The following is a 21,604-nucleotide window of genomic DNA, read 5'->3' on the forward strand; positions in this document are numbered from 1 at the left end:
CTTCAAGTAAGCAAGAATAATAAAATCTTGTTGGATTATTTTAAGGATTAAATGAAATAATAAATATAATGTATTTAAAAGTTTGCCTTGAGCATGCTAAGCAATCATTAAATACTAATTAATACTGTCCATCAGTGTTTCTCAACAGGGATCCATTTTGCCCGTAGAGGACATGTGGCAGTCTGGAGACATTTTGAGTGTCCTGACTAGGACTAGGGAGGGTCTGTTAATGGCATCTGTTGGGAAGAGGTCAGAAATCTTACTAAACATTGTGCAAAGCACAGACTGGCTTCTACAACAAAAAATTATGTGGTTCAAAATGCAAATAGTGCAGAGGTTGAGAGACCCTGTTCTACATCAGGGCTCTCTATTCATCGTCATTTTACTTAACCTGTAATTATGCTAGCAATAAAAAGAAGGGGTTAGCTGGAGCAGGACCTGTCTCTCTGTGAAGACTCTTCAGTGCCCAAGAGAATAGGCCATTTGAACAAGATTCTATATTGCTGAAGTGCCATTTTAATGCTCAAGGTCAAGATCAGTGAGGTGTAGAATAGCATGTCTCCCATGCCCAACATTTCTAATGATAGGACTTTATACCAGGGAAATGGCCAGGGATATCTAAAAGACTTTGTGTACAGGACAGCTAATTATAGGCTAACTTATGACAGTGAAAATTGGAACTAACCTAAATATCCAACAATAACAACTTATTAAATAAATGATGGTATAACCTTAGAATTAAATGCTAGGTCATTACTAAAATTTATGCTGTAGAAAAAAAAATTAATTTCATTGAAAATGCTCATAGTATACAAAGTGGGAAACAGAGGTTACAAAATAATATTTACAGCATCAACCTCGTGTTATAAAGGGAAAAACGCATGTCTAGCTACCCATATGTGAAGAATAAGTATATAAATGCTATATGGAAGGAGAGAAAAAAAAGATGCCATGGGACCTAGATCCAAACTGAGCTGAGGTCTGGTCTGACTCCTGGTTTGGGGCATGCCTGCTCCCCAGACACACCTTGCTAGGTTTACCTCTAGGTGCCTGGCATCATGTGAAAGCTACATTATGTTCCTTTTGAAAAGGAAAGTAGTTTTAGAAAATATTTAGTTACAAAGAACTGGAATTGCAACCAAGAACCTTGTTTTTTTTTTCCCCTTAGAATGATGCGTATGAATTCAGCATTTAATTATTCCATTTTTAGGATATTTCATGAGTGTCTTACAATGTCTGTCAAGGGAACAAAGAAAGAAACTGAGGAAACTCTCTTACTGTGGTTAACATAACATGTTTATGTTTACTAATGAACTCTGTTTACCTTCATAACTGTATAATAGGGCCATTAAAGACAATAGATACAGTAGTTTAAAAGTAATAAAATTTACAACAAAGTGTATTTAATTTGAAATTGAATTGCTGGCAAATGGGTGTCCTAATGAACCCTTGTGTCAGTGTAGCTCTAACCAAATTAAGGGAAATAATTTCTATTACAGCAAACTAAATCAGCTGTGAGATCCAAAAAGGCCATTCCTCTGGTGGGGGTATAGTCATTGTCACAGATGGCCCTGCTCATGGAATTAAGCTCAAGTCAGGAGAAGTGGAACACAAGACCCTTCTTAATTCAAATGAATTTGGGCAAGCAGGCAAACGTGATTAGTTCCTGTGAGGCAAAACAAAACAAAAATAAAAAGAAACAACAAACCTCGAAAAAAACCAAACGTGAAAAAAAGCCCGGGGAATGTTGTACAGGTAGAAATAGTTCTTGATCTCTTGCCACCGATTTAAAAAAGGAAAAGTGTATATCATATCAGCTATTCATCTATTTAAATGATTTTTTCCCCTAGAGTTTCTCTATCAATTTATAAGACGGAAAGGGTGCAGTAGAAAATGAATTGGCAGCCAGTCTTAATAAATATTTGCTGTTCTGGTAATTTCTGAAACAAGCCACATTTTAATTGTTGTGAGATCAGTAGTTAATATAGTGAGTCCTATATTTTATAGGGTCACATTTGCAAAACTACTCACCTCCCGACTTTATTCAAATGCAGCATCTGCAATGTGTTATTTATCTAATTCCCAGTGAATCTGACAAAATGTTTAAAGAAAACATCAAACTGTGTTGTGGTTCCAAAGGCAAACCTTTTCATTATACCCTAGTGTTAATTTCTCTTTCTCTTATCTTCCTTCTTATAACTGCTGCAGAGCTCCAAGTCAGCCATTAATTGCAGACCTAAATGTCTGTCAAGAAGACAGTGCTGTCACAGAAGGAACTTCTGACCCAAAGGGAGCAGCGGGACCTTGCTTGAAGGTGAGACTCTCCTGGCTTCCTTTTTCTCTGATGCGAAACGTTAAATGATGAGGTCAGTTGTATTGACTCACTTTCCTGTTGTGCTTTTCTTCCTGTAGGGCCCTTTAGAGAAACAGATTTTCAGCAGATCTTCAATATTTTTGAGGAGAATTCTATGCTGAAGCGGGATGGCTAAAACTCTCGATTGCAAAGCAGTTGGAATCCCTGGTCCATTGTACCAGGCTGGGTTCTCACTAGACAGTGAGGCAGGCCTGCCCCCATGCAAATGAGACAAGGCTTGAGATTTGATGAATCTTCTATCTCCTTTTCCTACTTGTCTGACACTCGCTTTGAGGAAGGTTGTAAATGCAAGAGAGATTGTAGTATAATTCCTCAGACTGGCATTTGTGCCCCCTAGTCACTATTCGATTATCTTCCAAATTGCTGTGTTTCAGAGAGATAAAGATTTTTTATGGCTTGCTGACTTGAAACAACCACAAGAGCCAGCGAAGAGATGGCTAAGCGGCCATGCATAGTAATTCCATTGGTAAATGACAAAATCTTTGTTTGTATGACATTTCCAAAATTACTACAGAAGATGAATCTAAAATACAAAATGTCACATTTGGCATGCAAAACTATCACAATATATTTTAGTATAAAATTCATAGAGGCGTTTAATTTAGAATGTGTTTAATAACTCAGTCTGCCTGCATCCGTAATCCTGCCTTGAGGTTTAAAGAGATTGTCTTATTTATTCACATAGTGTTAATTTTAAAAATATTTTTGGAAACCAAAATATTAAGGTTAAGTCTTCATTGTTAATTAAGATTTTCTAATTAAACTAAAAATAATTGTTATTCTGATTAGTTTTCAAGTATGACTTGTATGAAAATACTGGAGAAGTTGAACAACTTTCACTGTTTATTTAACTGTGGTTTCATTACAGAAGTGTACTAGCTGTATAGAAATATATATTATCTTTCACAAAATAAAGTCTAGGTGGGATTAAAAAGTGCTTACTGTTGCTGTAGATTAATGAATGGTGCTAAAACTCAGGTAGCCAAGAGAGTAAGTAACCTGCTTCCAAAAATGACATTTTATATATATGCCATTTGTTTAAAGCACAATATAATAGAGAATTCTTCAAAGTCAGAATAGAGAATTATTCTGAAGATTCTCAGGGACTTGTGAGTATAGAAAACATGACTTAATGATGTTTGAGTTATTAATGATCCCAGTTTAATTTTTGTTTAATCTGAAATAATAGTCCATCAACAATCTTATCAATTTTGTATAAACTTTTTAACACTTATTAAAAATAAAAATGGCCCCTTTCTCTAGCTGAAGGTGAGCACTGCAATCCAGCTGTCCTGTAAAATATTCTTGAGTCATGTTCTTCAGTTACATGTAATTTAGACTGAGTTTTAGGCTGAGGCACATACCAATGCTATGCACCCCACTTTATTTTTTTTGACTCTTCCTTTGAAGCATATGGGCCAAGTTGACCTCACATTTAAATCAAATCAAGTATTCAGTCTGGTGAGGTGTAAGTCTGACCTGTTTTGCACTTTACTCATCATTGTGGCATTTGGTCCGTGATTAGTGTTAGAGGCAGTGGCTGTCACCTTTCAAACCCAGAATTTGAAGCTTACTGCTCATGTTCACCCATCCCAGATATTTTAGGCATGCTGTGTGGTTTTTCAGAAGTGTTGGTTTCCTGTTAATTCTTTCTTATTATAATAGATGAATGGTTTCTGATGTCACAGATCATTAACATACCATGCTTAAAAACTGGCTAAACTTTCCCTCACATAATCAGCAGGCTTGCCTTTTGACCCCCTAATTATAGATTGTGTGTCTTCCTCTGTTATCATTGCTAATACCTTACAATTACACGTTGAGTAAAAATAATTGTCTACTTTTTCCCTCTGAGAAAAGCATTGGGGCTAATTGTGTGGTTTTACCCAGTTCCTGTGTAATTCAAGAACCCTGTCTTTTCTTTAGGTTGAACAGTGTCAGTCTCCTCAGCCTCTTCAAATACAAATGAAATGCATAAGGGGCTTGAAGAACAAGGCTCCCCAAGGCTCTTACCTCCTTAAAGTGTCCCTGCTTAGCCAACCAGGCGGTCGTGTCTTGCATTGGTGGCAAACAGAGCAACTGAAGACTAGAACCCACCCAGTGAGGCATGATGGAAACTTTTATGATGTGGGGCTGTATTTCCATGAAAACCTTTATGTGGTAAGTTGGTCTTTTTGGATATATATCACTTTTTATTTAGCTTCCCTGCTCTCCCTATCTCTCTGACTTTTCATTTCTATCCATCTTCCTTCCTCCCTCCCTCCCTCCCTCCCTCCCTTCCTTCCTCCCTCCCTTCCTCCCTCCCTCCCTCCCTTCCTTCCTTCCTTCCTTCCTTCCTTCCTTCCTTCCTTCCTTCCTTCCTTCCTTCCTTCCTTCCTTCCTTCCGCAAGTACCCCATAACCACCCCTATGTGCCAAGCACTGCGCAGTGGACCTTACATAGACACCGTAAGTCCTGTGTAAAATAGAAATGTCATCTTTATATATCAATAACACATATTACAGATTCTTGGTATAGTTTCTCACCATTTCAGGATTTACAATTAAGAGATCACTAATATACGTATTTTGTGTATAATGTGTATTTTGAATTGTGTATTTTTGTGTTTATTTTTCCTGTGTGTAGGCAATCAGGGACACTGATTTTAGGTGAGAGCCAAGCTTTAGGTAAGAGAAGATGTTGGAAGAATTGTTAGAAAATATATTATGAATATAGGGCAGTGTGCTTACCATGCAAAGGGATTGGAGAAGACAGTGTGTTGGGGGAGGGAGGAAGCAGTAGGTAAGATTAGAGGGCTGTCCTGAAGGCAGGGATAAGTAGAGGTAAGAGAAGAAGTTACCTGTGGAAGCAGTGAGGGAGAGCTCAGCTCTCTGTGGGGCATCAGCCCTGGACAGATTATGTCTTCCAGGGAGCTCCAGCCCAGGGAAAATAAAGAAAGGGGTGGGGTTAGTCCCGGAACCCTTATTACATGATGGTGCATTGGATGCTGGGCATGAGCACAGACTGCCCACAGGTTCAGAATTGCCTTTACACTATTAATTTGAATGACTAAAACAAACAGTATAAGAGTCAACATAGATATCACAGAGTGATTTTTAAGAAGAAAATAATTTTCCTCCAAAATAGATAGGAGTGTGCTTTCCTTCCCCATTTTCCCTTAGGTTTTGTGTTAAAAGGTATCCTTTTAGTTAATTTTAGTGTGTGGTATTTCATTAAGGGTGGCAATATGTTTTTCTCATAAATGTATTCCCCAGGTAATATATTGCATTTATTCTGGCCACTGGATGAACAATTGAAATCAAAATGGAAAGTGTAGCTGTAAAAATGAGCAACTTTGTAAAGTAGGTTTAAAAGATGAGAAACGCCAGTAACAAAAATAAATTAATAAAAAGAAAACAAAACTGCAAACCTAGGATGTCATTATTTACCTCCCATAGTTGAGGAAAAAAAAAAAAAACAGAAGAGATTTTTAATCTCTGTTTTTCACCACCTTTACCTTTTAGATATCTAAGACCTTTAGAGGACTGGGATGTTTTCCCCCAACTCCTTGCTGTTTGGAAGTTGATAGGAGTTAAAAACAAAAACAGCCTACTATTGGTGGCCATAGAGGGTTAGTCAAGGTCACAGCTTGACACTAATCTGTGTCCACTGCCAGTGTCAGACATAGTTTGTTGAATTGGTAGTGATGGTGGTGGTGACACTGAAAGTCCTTTGGGAACAAGGACTTGAACTCTTCCTGTGAAAAAATTCTTCCTAAAGGACAAGGTATCCTTGGCTGACAGGAATCACTGAGGAACCAAGCCTCAGTTGGCTCACCTGTGAAATGGGGGTCGTGACACCTGCCTACCAGTGGCATCGTAAGGAATGGCTGAGATAATACTCTTGGAAATGCATAGTGCCAATACATAGTAAGAGCTCAGGAGCTTCTTTTATTATTACTGTTATAATTATTCTGTCTCTTTGATAGTGAAGCCCATAAATTCTTACCCAGTGGACTTTCATTTTAATATATATGACAAATGCTCATATTTCAGATAACTTTTGAATTAACCTTGCTTGAGAACAATGTAGGTTAACAATTTTTTTCCTCTAATGAGTCATCCCCAAGGCCTTGTTAAGAAGTGTGAGACACATTTGAGAGGGGTTAGTCAGGGCGGATGTGGCGAGGACTTCCCCTGGGGAGCCCGTTGCCTCCACAGAGCCAGACATCGAGGACAGGTACCAAGGGGGCAGCAGGCACAGTTCAGCTCCTGAGCTGAGGTCTTGGTTCTCACCATTTACCTCAGAGAAATTTCAGGAATATGGTGTTAGCTAAGATTGTAGTTAATAATTTTTAAGAGGATCCAATCAGAACTGAATAGGCAATACATTCTTTGGTGCATTTTAATTAAGTACCTAAAATTTTAAAGGATGGAAAGCTAGGCTACAAAAATATTATTCAAAGAGCTTGCTTTCTAGAATCATCTGCATAAATAGCTGTTTTACACTGAATGATGATGTAAGTATTTTGGTTATTGTTATTATTGGTTTGGATGTCCACCCCTGTATCCCCCCATCATGGTGTGAACTCTGAGTGCAGAAGCCACATCTATGCTGTTTGCTCTCAGGGTAGTGCATGCATGCTGCTGAATCTTCCCACAGAGTGTGCTACAGATCAAATGGCAGGAGGAGAGGAGGCCCATTCAGGGAGAAGGAAGAACTCCCTGAGAGACTGGGGCTGAGAAACGGTTCATGGTGTTAAAACGTGCATCCAGTCTGTAGGGGAAGCAGAGGCTGGTTATTCCTCCAAGAAGAAAATGCTTTTTTTCCCCCTTCCTGCCAAACAGAACAAAAAGTATCTTGGAATAGTTGAAATAACAACCCTAAATTTTCTTCCTCTGTGTCAGAAGCAAACAAACAAAAATAATTACCTCCTGCCACAGTCAAGGAAAATTTACTCTTTAACAGCCTGACAAAATGTCACTGAATTACATCCATCCCTTGGTATCTCCTAGCAAAGTCCTGTGTCCCCAAAGAAATACACTAGGCTATTTCACATCCAGCACATATAGGAACAGTACAAAATTCAGGACAAAAACAAAAACAAGAAAAGCACCAAAACCTCTAAAACTTGACAGTATAGAGAAGTCATCTGAGGCTGTTTGATTTCAGAATAAAAATGCTGTTTCTCAAAGTCTTGTTCATTCCATTGGGCTCTACCCAATAACAGCAAGTTTTTTCACTAACCACACAATTCTGCCTGCCAGTCACTCTGCTAGCAGTTTGTGGGAGACTGACAGTTGAAACAGCAAGTTTTCAAGTAATGCAAAATTTTTAATAATAGGAATAGACACACAAAAACACATATATGCACATTGTGCATATAATCGATTTGAGGAGATTTAAGATATATATGTCATTAGTTTTAAAATACAAGTCCAAGACAGGGTCATCTCTATCCTTGCACCATGAGTAGGAGAAATCGGTTTCATAGAGTTGTGTGGTTGTGTGAGCGTGCAGGGCATCTTAGAAATGCTAACTGGGAAGAGATGGGCATCTATTTCTATGTAGAAAGAGGACTGAGAAGGCATTGACTAAATTAATGGGCAAGTTTTAATTACAGGAGAAGCACTGAGTCTGCTGAGGAAATATTTGCATTTCACATTTGTAAGGTAACATTGCTAATGGACCTTGGAATAAGGGTATGAAGTTTCAGCATCAAAGGTGGCTTCCCTTTGGCAACGGGCTGGGCCAGAAGGCAAACACTGGGATGCTAAGGTTACAAAGTTGCTTACGGGGTTTGAGAAGGCTCCTGAAGGAGGCAGAAAATATATTGGTGAGCCCAAAGGTGTATGACTCAGACTTGCATAGTACCACATCTGGACACTGTTGCTTGGATTTTGTCCCAAATATTTCCACTTCTTAACATTGGTTTTTCTGTATTTTAAGGTGGTCAAATATAATGAGTTAACTGACAGATCTAAGCTTCAGTCCCCTCATGTAAAATGAGGTAATAACAACTCCCTATTTAAGTTACTGTTAGAATCATATTAAATTAAATTAAATTATAGACTCTAAATTTAGGCTCATTAATTTTGAGTATCTTGCTTGAAGATTTTGAACAATTCCTTGGTAGACACATTCGGAATCTCCTTTGTCTTTTGACACTTATCCTGGAAATATTTTAAATAGAAAACATTGCTTTCATTGTTGATCATATTCATTAACAACAAATAGGCTGGGATCTTGGGAAGAAATGTGTGAAAGAATATGCCTTTTTGACTTTTAGTTCTGGCACGATGATAAACTAAGTTAAATGTTCAGATTATGTTCATTTACCATCCTGTCAGAATTAGAAATTAAAGGCATATTTTGTTTTCAGATTATGTTCTATAAACATCTAGAAATTCTAGATGAAATACAAGCAAAATACTTTTATTTATTTTTAATTAATTAATTTAAAACTTTAAATTTATTGAGGTGACATTGGTTAATAAGACTATATTGGATTCAGTTGTATAATCTATGATACATCATTTGTATATTACATTGTGTGCCCACCACCCAAAGTCAAATCTTTTTCCAGCACCATATATTTGACTCCATTTACCCTTTACTCCTCTCTCCTACTCCGTCCCTCTGCTAACCACCATACTGTTGTCTGTGTATGAGTTTTTGTTTATTTAATTTGTTCATTTGCTGGTTTTAGTTTTATATCCCACATATGAGTGAAGTTGTATGGTTCTTGCCTTTTTCTGTCTGACTTATTTTGCTTAGCATGATATTCTCAAGATCCATCCAAGTTGTTGCAAATGGCAGTATTTGACCTTTTCTTATACCTGAATAGTAAGTATTCCATTATATGTATGTACCACAGACACACAGGCTAATGAGACAGAATTGAGAGTCCAGAAATAAACTCACATGTATATGGACAAATTAATTTCTGACAAAGGAACCAAAAACATACAATGGAGAAAAGAAAACTTCTTCAATACATGGTGATGGGAAAACTGGAAAGCCACATGCAAAACAATGAAACTAGGCTGCTGTTTGTCCCCATACACAAAAATGAAGTAAAAATGTATCAAAGACCTCAACATAGACCTGAAACAATAGATTACATAGAATAAAACAGGTACTAAACTTATGGACTTTGGTCTTAGAAAGTATTTTGTGAATTTGACCCCAAAGACAAGGGAAATAAAAGCAAAAGCAAATGAATGGAACAATATCAAACTAAAAAGCTTTTGCTCAGCAAAAGAAACCTCTAACAAAACAAAAGGGCAACAAATGAATGGTAAAAGACATTTGCTAACAACAGCACTGACAAGGGATTAGAGCTCATACAACAAAATACTAAACAAACAATCTATTTAAAAAATGGGCAGAGGGCCCTGGCTGGTTTGGCTCAGCGGTTAGAGTGTCGGCCTGCGGTCCAGAGATACCCGGGTTCGGTTCCCGCTAAGGGCATGTACCTCGGTTGCAGTTTGTCCCCGTCCCTGGTTGGGTCGTGGGGGTGGCAGCCACTCAGTGTGTCCTTTTCACGTTGATGTTTCTCTCTCTTTCTCGCTTCCTCTCTCTCCCTCCTGCTCTGTCTGAACAAAAAATGGAAAAGTGTCTTCAGGTGAGGATGAAAAGAAATGGGCAGAGGACCTGAACAGATACCCCTCTCAAGAAGACATAAAAATGGCCAACAGATATATATATAAAGATGCTCAATTTCACTAGGTATTAGGGAAACGCAAGTCAAAACTACAATGAGATACCACCTCACATCTTTTAGAATGGCTGTTATCAACAAGACAAAGTAATAACAAGTGTTGGAGAAGTTGTGGAGAAACAAGAACCATCACTCAGTCTGGTGGGATTGTAAGCTGGTATAGCCACTATGGAAAACAGTTTGGAGGCTCCTTAAAAAATTAAGAACAGGGTTACCATATGATCCAGCAATCCCTCTTTTGAATATTTACCTCCCCCCAAATTTGAAAATATTTATTCATTAAATGTATGTAGTTCTATGTTCATTGCAGCATTATTCCCGATGGCCAAGACGTGGAAACAACTTAAATGTCCTTTGATAGATGATTGGGTAAAGCAAAAGGCTTCTAGATAAATTGATGAACATTGTAGAAAGAAGGGAATCTTTCTGGGTGCTGGAAATGAAGAGAAAACTGAAAAGCAAACAGGGAATGGGTAAACTGGGACTGGCTGCTTGGGCGAGGGTGGAGGAGGTTATCAGTCTTGCTGATGGAAAGGTCTGGATTTCAGTGAGCACTGATGAAGATGAGGTTTGGGGCCCATTAAGTATGGAGTGTTGACAGAAAATCTTATGCATAAATCTAGGATATTCAAGACTAGTCTAAAAGGGAGACTATACAAAAATATATGGTCACCAATAGAGGGAAATAACAACAGCCTTCTATTTTTCTCTCTAGACTCTGCTTAAAATTATGTATCTCCTAATAATATGTAATAGAATTTCTATAACAGAAAAAATATAGTAGTTGAAATAAAAAAATTTAAAGATATAGTATACAGATTAGACCCCTGAACAGGGAACTAATGAACTAGAAGCCAGATCAGAGGAAATTTCCTAGACTCCAGCACTAAGAGAGAAAGAGATGGAAGAACTGAAGTGATTTGAGAAGGACACAGAAGAGAAGGTCTAACATGCATCTTATAAAATTTCCAGAAGCAGAGAATACAGAAAATAAGGAAATAAAGACTACACGAAGAGATAACAGGTGTTAATTTCTCAGACTCAACAGAAAACACAAATTCTCAGATTAAGGGAGGAGAAATTCTGAGCAGGACAAAATAAAATCATTTCACATCTGGACACATTGAAGTGAAACTGCAGATACCCACTGAAGACAATTAAAAAATATATTCAAAATTCAGGGAGAAAATGAATTTTAAAAAAAGTCTATAAGCTGTCATTCAAAAGTTGGGACAGGGGTGTTCCAAATGGATGGAAACATTTTTTACTAAGAATATTGTATTGGCTTCCTAAAGCTGCCATAACAAAGTACAACAAACCTAGTGGCTTAAAGCAAATAACTGTATTGTTTCACAGTTCTGGAGGCCAGAAGTCTGAAAGCAGGGTGCTGGCAGGGCCATATTCTTAAAGTGCTAGGGAAAGAGCCCTCTGTACTTCTCTCCTAGGTTCTGGTAGCCACAAGTGCCCTTGGTTTGTAGACACACCACTCTAATTCTTCATCTTCTCATGGCATTGTCCCTGTGTATCTTCATGTCATCTTTCCTCTGTTTGTGTTTGTCTCTGTATCCAAATATCCCCTTTTTATAAGGACACCAGTCATTTGGATTTAAGGTCCATCCTAATATCCTCAATTTAACTTGATTAAATCTGTAGATTCAAATCACATTCTGAGGTATTGGGGGTTAGGATTTCAATATATCTTCTTTTGGGGGATACAATTCAACCCATAACAAATATACCCTTTATAGAAACATGCTAAAGGAACTGACAAGGGATATCTTTGAAGAACAATCCTTTGTACTTCTGTGGTGTCAGTTGTTATTTCTCTTCTTTCATTGCTGATTTTGTTTATTTGGGTCCTCTCTTTGTTTCTTGGTGAGTCTGACTAAAGGTTTATCAATTTTGTTTAATTAATTTATTTTTTATCCTCACCCGATGACATTTTTTTCCATTTATTGTTCAGATAGAGTGGGAGAGAGAAAGAGGAAGAGAGAAAGAGAGAAGCATCAAAGTGAAAGGGGCACATCGAATGGCTGCCACCTGCATGAGCAACCAGGGCTGGGGACAAACTGCAACTGAGGTACGTGCCCTTAGCGGGAACTGTCTCTCTGGACCACAGGCCGACGCTCTAACCACTGAGCCAAACCAGCCAGGGCAGCAATCTTGCTTATATTTTCAAAGAATCAGCTCTTGGTTTTATTGATCTTTTGTATTATTATTTTTTAGTCTCTATTGTCAGTTATTTCAGCTCTGATCTTTATTTCTTTCCTTCTACTTTGGTTTTTTTTGTTGTTGTTGTTCACTTTCTAGTTCTTTAATTTGTAGGGTTAGATGGTCTATTAGAAATGTTTTGTGTTTCTTGAGGTAGGTCTACAGTGCTATGAACTTACCTCTCAGGGCTGCTTTTACTGTGTCCCATAGATTTTGCGTTATTGTATGTTCATTTTCATTAATTTCCTGGAAGTTTTTTATGTCTTCCTTGATCTCTTTGGTAACCTATTCATTGTTTAATAACATGCTATTTAGCCTCCATTTGTTTGAATGTTTTGCAGTTTTTTTTATTGTAATTAATTTCTACTTTCATGCCATTGTGATCTGAGAATGCTTGATATGATTTTAATCTTCTTGAACTTGTAGAGACTTAGTTTGTGTCCTAACATGTGGTCTTTGAGAATGTCCTGTGTGCACTTAAGAAAAATGTATATTCTGCAGTTTCAGGGTATAATTCTCTGTAAATATCAATTAAGCTCATCTGACTTAGCATGTCATTTAGGTTCTCTGTTTTCTTGTTAATTTTTTTAGTCTAGAGGATGTATCCAGTGATGTCAGTTGAGTGTTGAAGTCCCCTACTATGATTGTATTGCTGTCGATCTCTCTCTTGTTTGAAGTCCTAAAGAAGTTTTTAAATATATTTGGTGCTCTTATATTGGGTGCATATTTGTTTACCAAGGTTATATTTTCTCGTTGGATTGATTCTTTTAATATTATGTAGTGGCCTTCTTTGTCTCTTGTTTTGGCTTTAATTTTGAAGTCTATTTTATCAGATATGAGTATTGCTACACCCGATTTATTTATTTATTTTTTTCATTTCCATTCGCTTGTAAAATTTTTTTTTTCCATTCCTTCACATTCATCCTGTGCGAGTCTTTTGTTCTGAGGTGGGTCTCTTGTAGATAGCTTATATGTGGGTCATGTTTTCTCACCCATTTTGCTACTTGTGTTTTTTTTTTTTAATTTTAATTAATTAATTTTTGTTACAGATGTTTCTTCTTTTTACCCCATTGACACCCTTCTTTTGATCCCCACTCCAGCATAGTTGTCTATGTCCATTGGTTATGCATACATTCATATAAGTTCTGTGGTATAACTCTTCCCTCCCTGCACCCTCCTCTTCTGAGGTATGTCAGTCTCTACCTCACATCCATGTCCTTGGGTCCATTTTTTTCATCAGTTTGTTTTGTTTATTATATGCCACAAATAAGTGAGATCATGTGATATTTGTCTTTCTCTGATTGGCTTATTTCACTTAGCACAAAACTCTCTAGGTCCCTCTATGTCGTCTCAAGTGGTAAGAGATCTTTCTTACAGCTGCATAGTACTCCATTGTGTATATGTACCACAGCTTTTTTATCCACTCATCTATTGATGGACACTTGGGCTGTTTCCAGATCTTAGCAATTGTAAATAGTGATGCTATGTACATAGGGGTACATATATTCTTTCTGATTGGTGTTTCAGGCTTCTTAGGATATGTTCTTAGTAGTGGCATCACTGGATTAAATGGCAGTTCAATTTTTAATTTTTTGAGGAAACACCATATTGTTTTCCACAGCAGCTACTCCAGTCTGCATTCCCACTAGCAGTGTACTAGAGTCCTCTTTTCTCTACACCTTCGCCAGCACTTGTTGTTTGGTGATTTGTTGATGGCAGCCATTCTGGCAGGTGTGAGGTGATAACTCTCAGTCATTTCAATTTGCATCTCTCTGATGATTAGTGATGTCAAGCATTTTTTCACGTCTCTTGGCCATTTGTATGTCTTGTTTGGAGAGGTGTCTATTTAGGTCCTCTGCCCACTTTTTTTTTTTTTTAATTTTTTTTTTTTAATCCCCACATGAGGACATTTTTCCATTTTTTTTTGTACAGATAGAGTGGGAGGGAGAGAGAGGAAGAGAGAGAGAGGGAAACATCGATGTGGAAGGGACACATCGAGTGGCTGCCACCCGCACGACCAACCAGGGCCGGGGACAAACCGCAACCGAGGTACATGCCCTTAGCGGGAACTGAACCCGGGTCTCTCCGGACCGCAGGTGGACGCTCTAACCGCTGAGCCAAACCGGCCAGGCCTCTGCCCACTTTTAAATTGGATTGTTTGTCTTCCTTTTGTTGAGTTGTATAAGTACTCTATATATTTTGGATATTAACCTCTTATCTGATGTATCATTGGCAATTATGCTCTCCCAAATAGTGGGTTCCCTTTCCATTTTGATGATTGTTTCTTTTGCTGTGCAGAAGCTTTTAAATTTGATGTAGTCCCATGTTTTCATTTTCCCCTTTGTTTCTCTTGTCTTAGGTGTTGTGTCAGTGAAAATTCTGCTGCGTGTGATGTCTGAAATTTTGTTGCCTACAATTTTTTTCTAGGATTTCTATAAATTCACAAGTCACATTTAAGTCTTTTATCCATTTTGAGTTTATTTTTGTATGTGGTATAAGTTAGTGGTCTAACTTTGTTTTCTTGCATGTAGCTCTCCAATTTTCTCAACACCATTTATTAAGGAGGCTGTCTTTACTCCATGTTATGCTCTTGCCACCTTTGTCAAATATTAATTGAGCATAATGTCTTGGGTCAATTACTGGGCTCTCTGTCCTGTTCCATTGATCTATATGCCTGTTTTGGGGCCAGTACCAGGCTGTTTTGATAACAATGGCTTTGTAGTATATATCAGGTCACCTGATATCTGGTATTGTGATCCCTCCTTCTTTGTTCTTCATTTTCAGTATTGCTATGGCTATTTGGGGTCTTTTTTGTTTCCATGTAAACTTTTGGAGTATTTGATCTAGTTCCATGAAATATGACCTTGGTGTTTTAATGGGGATTTCACTGAATCTATAGATTGCTTTGGGTAGAATGGACATGTTATGTTGATTCTTCCAATTCATGAACAAGGGATATGTTTCCACTTTTTAATATCTTCCTTTATTTCATTTTTCAATGTTCTATAGTTTTCTGAGAACAGGTCTTTTACTTCTTTGGTTAAGTTTATTCCCAAGTATCTTAATTTTTTTGCCGCAATGGGATTTTTTTTTTTTTTTTTTTTGGTACGTGCCTTTAGCGGGAACCGATCCTGGGACTCTCTGGTTCACAGGCCAATGCTCCAACTGCTGAGCCAAACGGGCCAGGGTTGGGATTGCTTTTTTAGTTTCTTTTTTCTGTGAGCTCATTGTTGGTGTATAAGAATGCCATCAATTTCTTGATGTTAATTCTATATCCTGCTACTTTGCCAAATTCATTTACTAGCTCTAGTAGGTTTTTGATGGAGTCTTTAGGGTTTTCTATGTACATATCATGTCATCTGCAAATAATGATAGTCTTATTCATCCTTTCCAATATGGATCCCCCTTATTTTTCCTTCTTGTCTGATTGCTGTGGCTAAGACTTCCAGTACTATGTTAAATAAGAGTGGTAAAAGTTGGCATTCCTGTCTTGTTCGTGTTCTTAAAGGAAATGCTTTTAGTATTTGCCTGTTGAGTATGATGTTGGCTTTTCATATATGGCCTTTATTATGTCAAGATATGATCCCTCTATTCCTATGTTGCTGAGCATTTTTATCAGAAATGAGTGCTGGATTTCGTCAAATGCTTTTTCAGTATTTATTGATAAGATCATATGGTTTTTATCTTTCATTTTGTTTATGTTGTGTATCACATTTATTGATTTGCAAATATTGTACCAGCCTTGCATCCCTGAGATGAATCCCACTTGGTCATGATGAATAATTTTTTTGGTGTATTGCTGGATCCGATTTGTTAATATTTTGTTAAGGATTTCAGCATCTTTGTTCATAGGGATATTGACCTGTGGTTTTCTTTCTTTGTAGTGTCCTTATCCGGTTTTGGAATTATAAATGTGCGGCCTCATACAACGAGTTTGGAAGTTTTCCTTCCTGGTTTTTTGAAATAGTTTGAGGAGAATGGGTGTTAGATCTTTGAATATTCAGTAAAATTCCTCTGTGAAGCTGGCTAGGTCTGGGCTTTGCTGAGAGTTTCTTGATTACATCTTCAATTTCCTTAATTGTTATTGGTCTGTTCAAGTTTTTTATCTCTTCCTGGTTCAGTTTTAGGAGACTGTGTGTTTCTATAAATTTGTCCATTTTGCCTAGATTGTCCAATTTGTTGGTGTATAATTGTTCATAATTTTTAATGATCATTTATATTTCTGTGATATCAGTTGTTACTTCTCCTCTTTTATTTTTGATTTTGTTATTTGGGTCCTCTCTTTTTGTTTCTTGGTGAGTCTGGCTAAGGGTCCATCAATTTTGTTTATCTTTTCAAAAAAACAGCTCTTTGTTTCATTGATCTTTTGAATTGTTTATTTTATTTTATTTTTTAGTTTCTATGTCATTTATTTCTGCTCTGACCTTAACTATTTCTTTTCTTCTACTTTCTCTGTATTTTTCTTTTTCTTTACTTTCTAGTTCTTTAAGTTGTGAGGCTAGCTAGTCAATTAGAAATTTTTCTTATTTCTTGAGTTAGGCCTGTAGTGCTGTTAACTTCCCTCTCAAAACTGCTTTAGCTGCGTCCCATAGATTTTGTGTTGTTGTGTGTTCATTTTCATTGATTTTCAGGAAGTTTTTAATTTCTTCCTTGATCTCCTTGATAACCCATTTGTTCTTTAATAACATACTATTTAGCCTCCATTTGTTTAAATGTTTTTGTTGTAATTGATTTCTAGTTTCATGCCATTGTGATCTGAGAAGATGCTTGATATGATTTCAATCTTCTTGAACTTGTAGAGACTTAGTTTGTGTCCTAACAAATGGTCTGTCTTTGAGAATGTCCTAGGTACACTTGAGAAGAATGTAATTTCTGCAGTTTTGGGGTGTAATTCTCTGTAGATATCTATGAAATCCATTTGATCTGGTGCACCATTTAGGGACTGTTTCTTTTTTAATTTTTGGTCTAGAAGATCTATCCAGTGATGTCAGAGGGGTGCTGAAGTCCCCTGCTATGATTGTATTGCTGTCGAGTTCTCCTTTGAAGTCCTCCAGAAGTTTTTTAATGTGTTCTGGTGTTCTTATGTTTGGGTACATATATGTTTACCAAGGGTATGTCCTCCTCTTAGATAGATTATTTCAATATTATGTAATGAAATGTCGTCTTTGTCTTTAGCTATGGGCTTCATTTTGAAGTCTAATTTATTGGATATGAGTATAGCTATCTCAGCCTTTTTTTCCTTTCCATTTGCTTGGAAGATTTTTTTCCATTTCTTCACTTTACGTATGTGAGTTCTGTTGTGAGGTGGGTCTCTTGTAAACAATATATATATAAGTTATGCTTTCCATTTTTTTTTTTATCCTCACCCGAGGACATTTTTCCAGTTTTTGTTCAGGTAGAGTGGGAGGGAGAGAGAGGAACAGAGAGAGAGAGAGAGAAACATCGATGTGAAAGGGACACATCGAGTGGCTGCCACCCGCACAACCGACCAGGGCTGGGGACAAACTGCAACCGAGGTACGTGCCCTTAGCGGGAACCGAACCCGGATCTCTCAGGACCGCAGGCCGATGCTCTAACCGCTGAGCCAAACCAGCCAGGGCTATAAGTTATGCTTTCTTATCCATTCAGCTACTGTATATCTTTTGGTCAGATCATTTAATCCATCTACATTAGGTTATTATTGATAGGTAGTTATTTATTGCCATTTTTATTTATTGTGGTTATATTTTTCTCCCTAATTCTTCTACTAATTACAGCAGTCCTTTGATCATTTCTTACAGTGCTGGTTTGGTGCTAACATATTCCCTTAGCTTTTTTGTTTTTGTTTTTTCGGTCTGGGAAGCTCTTTATTTCACCTTCTATTTTGAATGATGGCCTTGCTGGATAGAATAGTCTTGAATTTAGATCCTTGTTTTTATGACCTTGATTACTTCATGCCATTCCTTTCTGGCCTATAATGTTTCTGTTAAGAAGTCAGCTGATAACCTTATGGGGGTTCCTTTGTAGGTAACCTGTTGTTTATCTCTTGCTGCCTTCAGGATTCTCTCTTTGTCTTTAATTTTTGGCATTTTAATTATTATGTGTCTTGGTGTGGGCCTCTTTGATACTTCTTCTTCTTTTTTTTTTTTTTTTATCCTCACCCGAGGATATTTTTCCATTTTTTGTACTGATAGAGTAGGAGGGAGAGAGAAGAAGGGAGAGAGAGACAGAAACATCGACGTGAAGGGACACATCAAGTGGCTGCCACCCGCACGACCAACCAGGGCCGGGGACAAACTGCAACCGAAGTACGTGCCCTTAGCGGGAACCGAACCCGGGTCTCTCCCGACCGCAGGCCAACGCTCTAACCGCTGAGCCAAACCGGCCAGGGCCTCTTTGATACTTCTTACTTGGGGCTCTCTGTGCTTCTTGGACTTGTATGTCTTTTTCTTCACCAAGCTGGGGAAGTTTTCTATCACTATTTCTTCACATATATTTTCTAATCCTTGTTCATTTTTTCTTCTTCTGACACACCTGTGATGTGTATATGGTTAGCTTCATGCTGTCCCACAGTTATCTTAAGCTGTCTTCCTGTTTTTTAATTGTTTTTTCTTTTTGGTTCTCTGATTGAGTGATTTTTTTCTACTCTGTCTTCTAATTCACTGATTCAGTTCTCAGCTTTATCTATTCAGCTGGTATTTTTTCCAATGTGTTCTTGTTTTCTGCTATATAATTCTTCATGTCCTATTCGTGGTTTTTAATGTTTCTATATCTTTACTCATGCTGTTGAGCTTTCTCATGTTTATTGCTCTGAATTCTTTCTCTGATATCTTGCCTAATTCTTTGTCATTTATATCTTCTCCTACAGAATTATCTTGTTATTTCATTTGGGATTTATTTCATTGTTTCACCATTTTGTCTGTCTCAGTGGGTTTTGGAGCCTGCCAAATTTTCCCCGTGGGTGCTGGTGTTCCACTGGTTGTGGCTCCCTCTACTGGCCTTGGATGAGTATGGAAGGACTCATGTTAAACACCACTGTCAAGTCTTACTTTCCTGGGTAGATTTGCAAGCTAAGGAAAGGTTCAGTTATCCTCTAGCTATTTGCCTGCAGACTATTAGTCTCAGTTGCTTGATGAGCCTCAGGTGGCTCTTTCTAGCTTATTTAATGGAGATGTTAATGAACCTCAATTTGAATTCTTCTGGCCTGGCCTGGTAGTGTTGAATTCCTGTCTGAGGGTCGCTTGCTTCTCCCTAAAGCTCTAGGAAGTGGCTCTTTGAGTAAGATGGCCACTGTTCCATGAGGGAGCCACCCAGCATCAAACTCCTGGCATCCACTTCTCCCAAGCCAGGAGTTCTGGACTTTCTCCACTTAGTTCCAGTCCAGTCCACCCTCCCTCCACCAGAGTCCAAGGTGAGTGGCTATACCTGATTTACCAATAAGGCCCTTACTAGCTCATTAAATTGAGATGTTAAGGAGCTTTAATTTGCACTTCTCTGGCCTGGTCTGGTGGTGTTGAATTCCTGTGGGAGGGGCATTGCTTCTCCCCAGGGCTCTTGGAAGGGGCTCTTTGAGTAAGATGGGTATCATCCTGCTAAGGAGCAATTCAGCACAGTACTCCCTGTGTCTACCTCTCTGGAGCCAGAAGCCCTCTTTTCACTCAATGCCCATCCAGTCCACCCTCCCTTTGTCCAAGCCCAAGGTGACAGGCTGTAGCTGGTTTGGTACTTTTTTTTTTAAAAGCTCTGCTTTTTTAGCAGGAAGTGCACACCACTAATACAGCTCTCCACTGCTCCACCAACTCCCAGCCGGTGCCCAGCATGGCTCCACAATTCTTACCAGGCTTGATTTGGTGTCCCTGGTTGTAGTGGTTCTGTCTAGCTGCTCTTCAGTTGGGTTTTCCTGATGATTTGTCTTTATTTTAGTTGTAACTCCAGGTTGGTCCTGGGAGATGGACTGTGTAGCTTCCATTCACGCTGCTGCCATTTTTTCTCTCCTCTACTTGTGTATTTTGATTGGAACATTTACTCCATTTACATTTAAGGTTATTATTGATATATACTTATTTATTGTCATTTTTATTTATTATGCCTATGTTTCTTTCTCTCTATATATCTTCTGCTTGTTACAGCAGTCCCTTTAACATTTCTTGCAATGCAAGTTTAGTGGTTAGTATATTCTTTTCATATTTTTTCTCTGGAAAGCCCTTTATTTTATCTTCTATTTTGAATGACAGCCTTGCCTTGCTGGATAGAGTAGTCTTGGATTCAGATCTTTGCTTTTCATTACCTTGAATATTTTGTTTCATTCTCTTCTGGCCTGTAGTGGTTCTGCTGAGAAATCAGCTGACAGCCTTATGGGAGATTTTTGTAGGTAACCTGTTGCTTTTCTCTTCCTGCTTTTATGATGCTCTCTTTGTCTTTAATTTTTGGCATTTTAATTGTGATGTTTCTTGGTGTCTGTCTCTTTGGGTTCTTTTTGCTTGGGACTCTCTGTGTTTCCTGAACTTGCATGCCTTTTTCTTTCAACAAGTTAGGGAAGATTTCTGCCACTATTTTTTCAAACAGATTCTGTAACCCTTGCTCACTTTCTGCTTCTGGTATTCCTATGTTGCAGATGTTGTTACATTTCATATTGTCCCACAGCTCTCTTAACCTGTCCTCCTGTTTTTTCATTGTTTTTTTCTTTTTGGTTCTCTAATTAAGTGATCTTTTTTCCTACTCTGTCTTCTAATTCCCTGTCTGATCCTCAGCTTTCTCTAATTTGCTATCCCTTCCAATGTGTTCTTTATTTCTGCTATGTCATTCTTGATTTCCGATTCATCATTTTTCATTGTTTCTATATCTTTTCTTATATTGTTGAACATTGTTATAATCATTACTATGAACTCTATATCTGATATCTTGCTTATCTCCATTTTATTTAGCTCTTTTCCTGGAAAATTCTCTAGATCTTTCACTAGGACTTGTTTCCTTGTTTTACCATTTTGGCTATCTCAGCAGGGTTTGGAGCCTGCCAAAATATTTCTGTTCTGTATACTTTGGCTCCCTTTTCTGGGTTTGGATGTGTATGGAAGGGAACAAGTTGAACACCAATGTCTGGTTTTACTCTCCTGGATAGAGTCGCAGGCTTGTTAAAGACTCAAATATCCCAGAGATCTGCCTCTGCCAATAGGCTGATTCTTAGTCTCAGTCACTTAATGAGCCTCAGATTGCAGTCCTCAGCTGGACATAAGCTCCCCCTGGCTGGGCAGGGTGAGAGCATTTTCAGGGGCAATTGCTTCCCCTTGGGCTAAAGCTGCTTTTAGAGGAAAACTCTACCCAAGAAAGATAGTTTCTGC

At 38.0% G+C, this 21,604-nt stretch overlaps 1 protein-coding gene across 1 annotated transcript in view; it reads left to right on the plus strand.

The window, feature by feature from the left end:
• OFCC1 (orofacial cleft 1 candidate 1) overlaps window positions 1-21,604 on the plus strand; it is a 345,526-nt gene that overhangs the window by 80,456 nt on the left and 243,466 nt on the right. The window contains exons 11-12 of the mRNA XM_036255603.1: window positions 2,209-2,314; window positions 4,301-4,534. Coding sequence (XP_036111496.1) covers window positions 2,209-2,314; window positions 4,301-4,534 — 340 coding nt within the window. The remainder of the gene's footprint in view (window positions 1-2,208; window positions 2,315-4,300; window positions 4,535-21,604) is intronic.

Source organism: Molossus molossus, unplaced genomic scaffold (genome assembly GCF_014108415.1).
Source record: "Molossus molossus isolate mMolMol1 unplaced genomic scaffold, mMolMol1.p scaffold_m16_p_12, whole genome shotgun sequence".
Classification (NCBI taxonomy): Eukaryota; Metazoa; Chordata; class Mammalia; order Chiroptera; family Molossidae; genus Molossus; species Molossus molossus.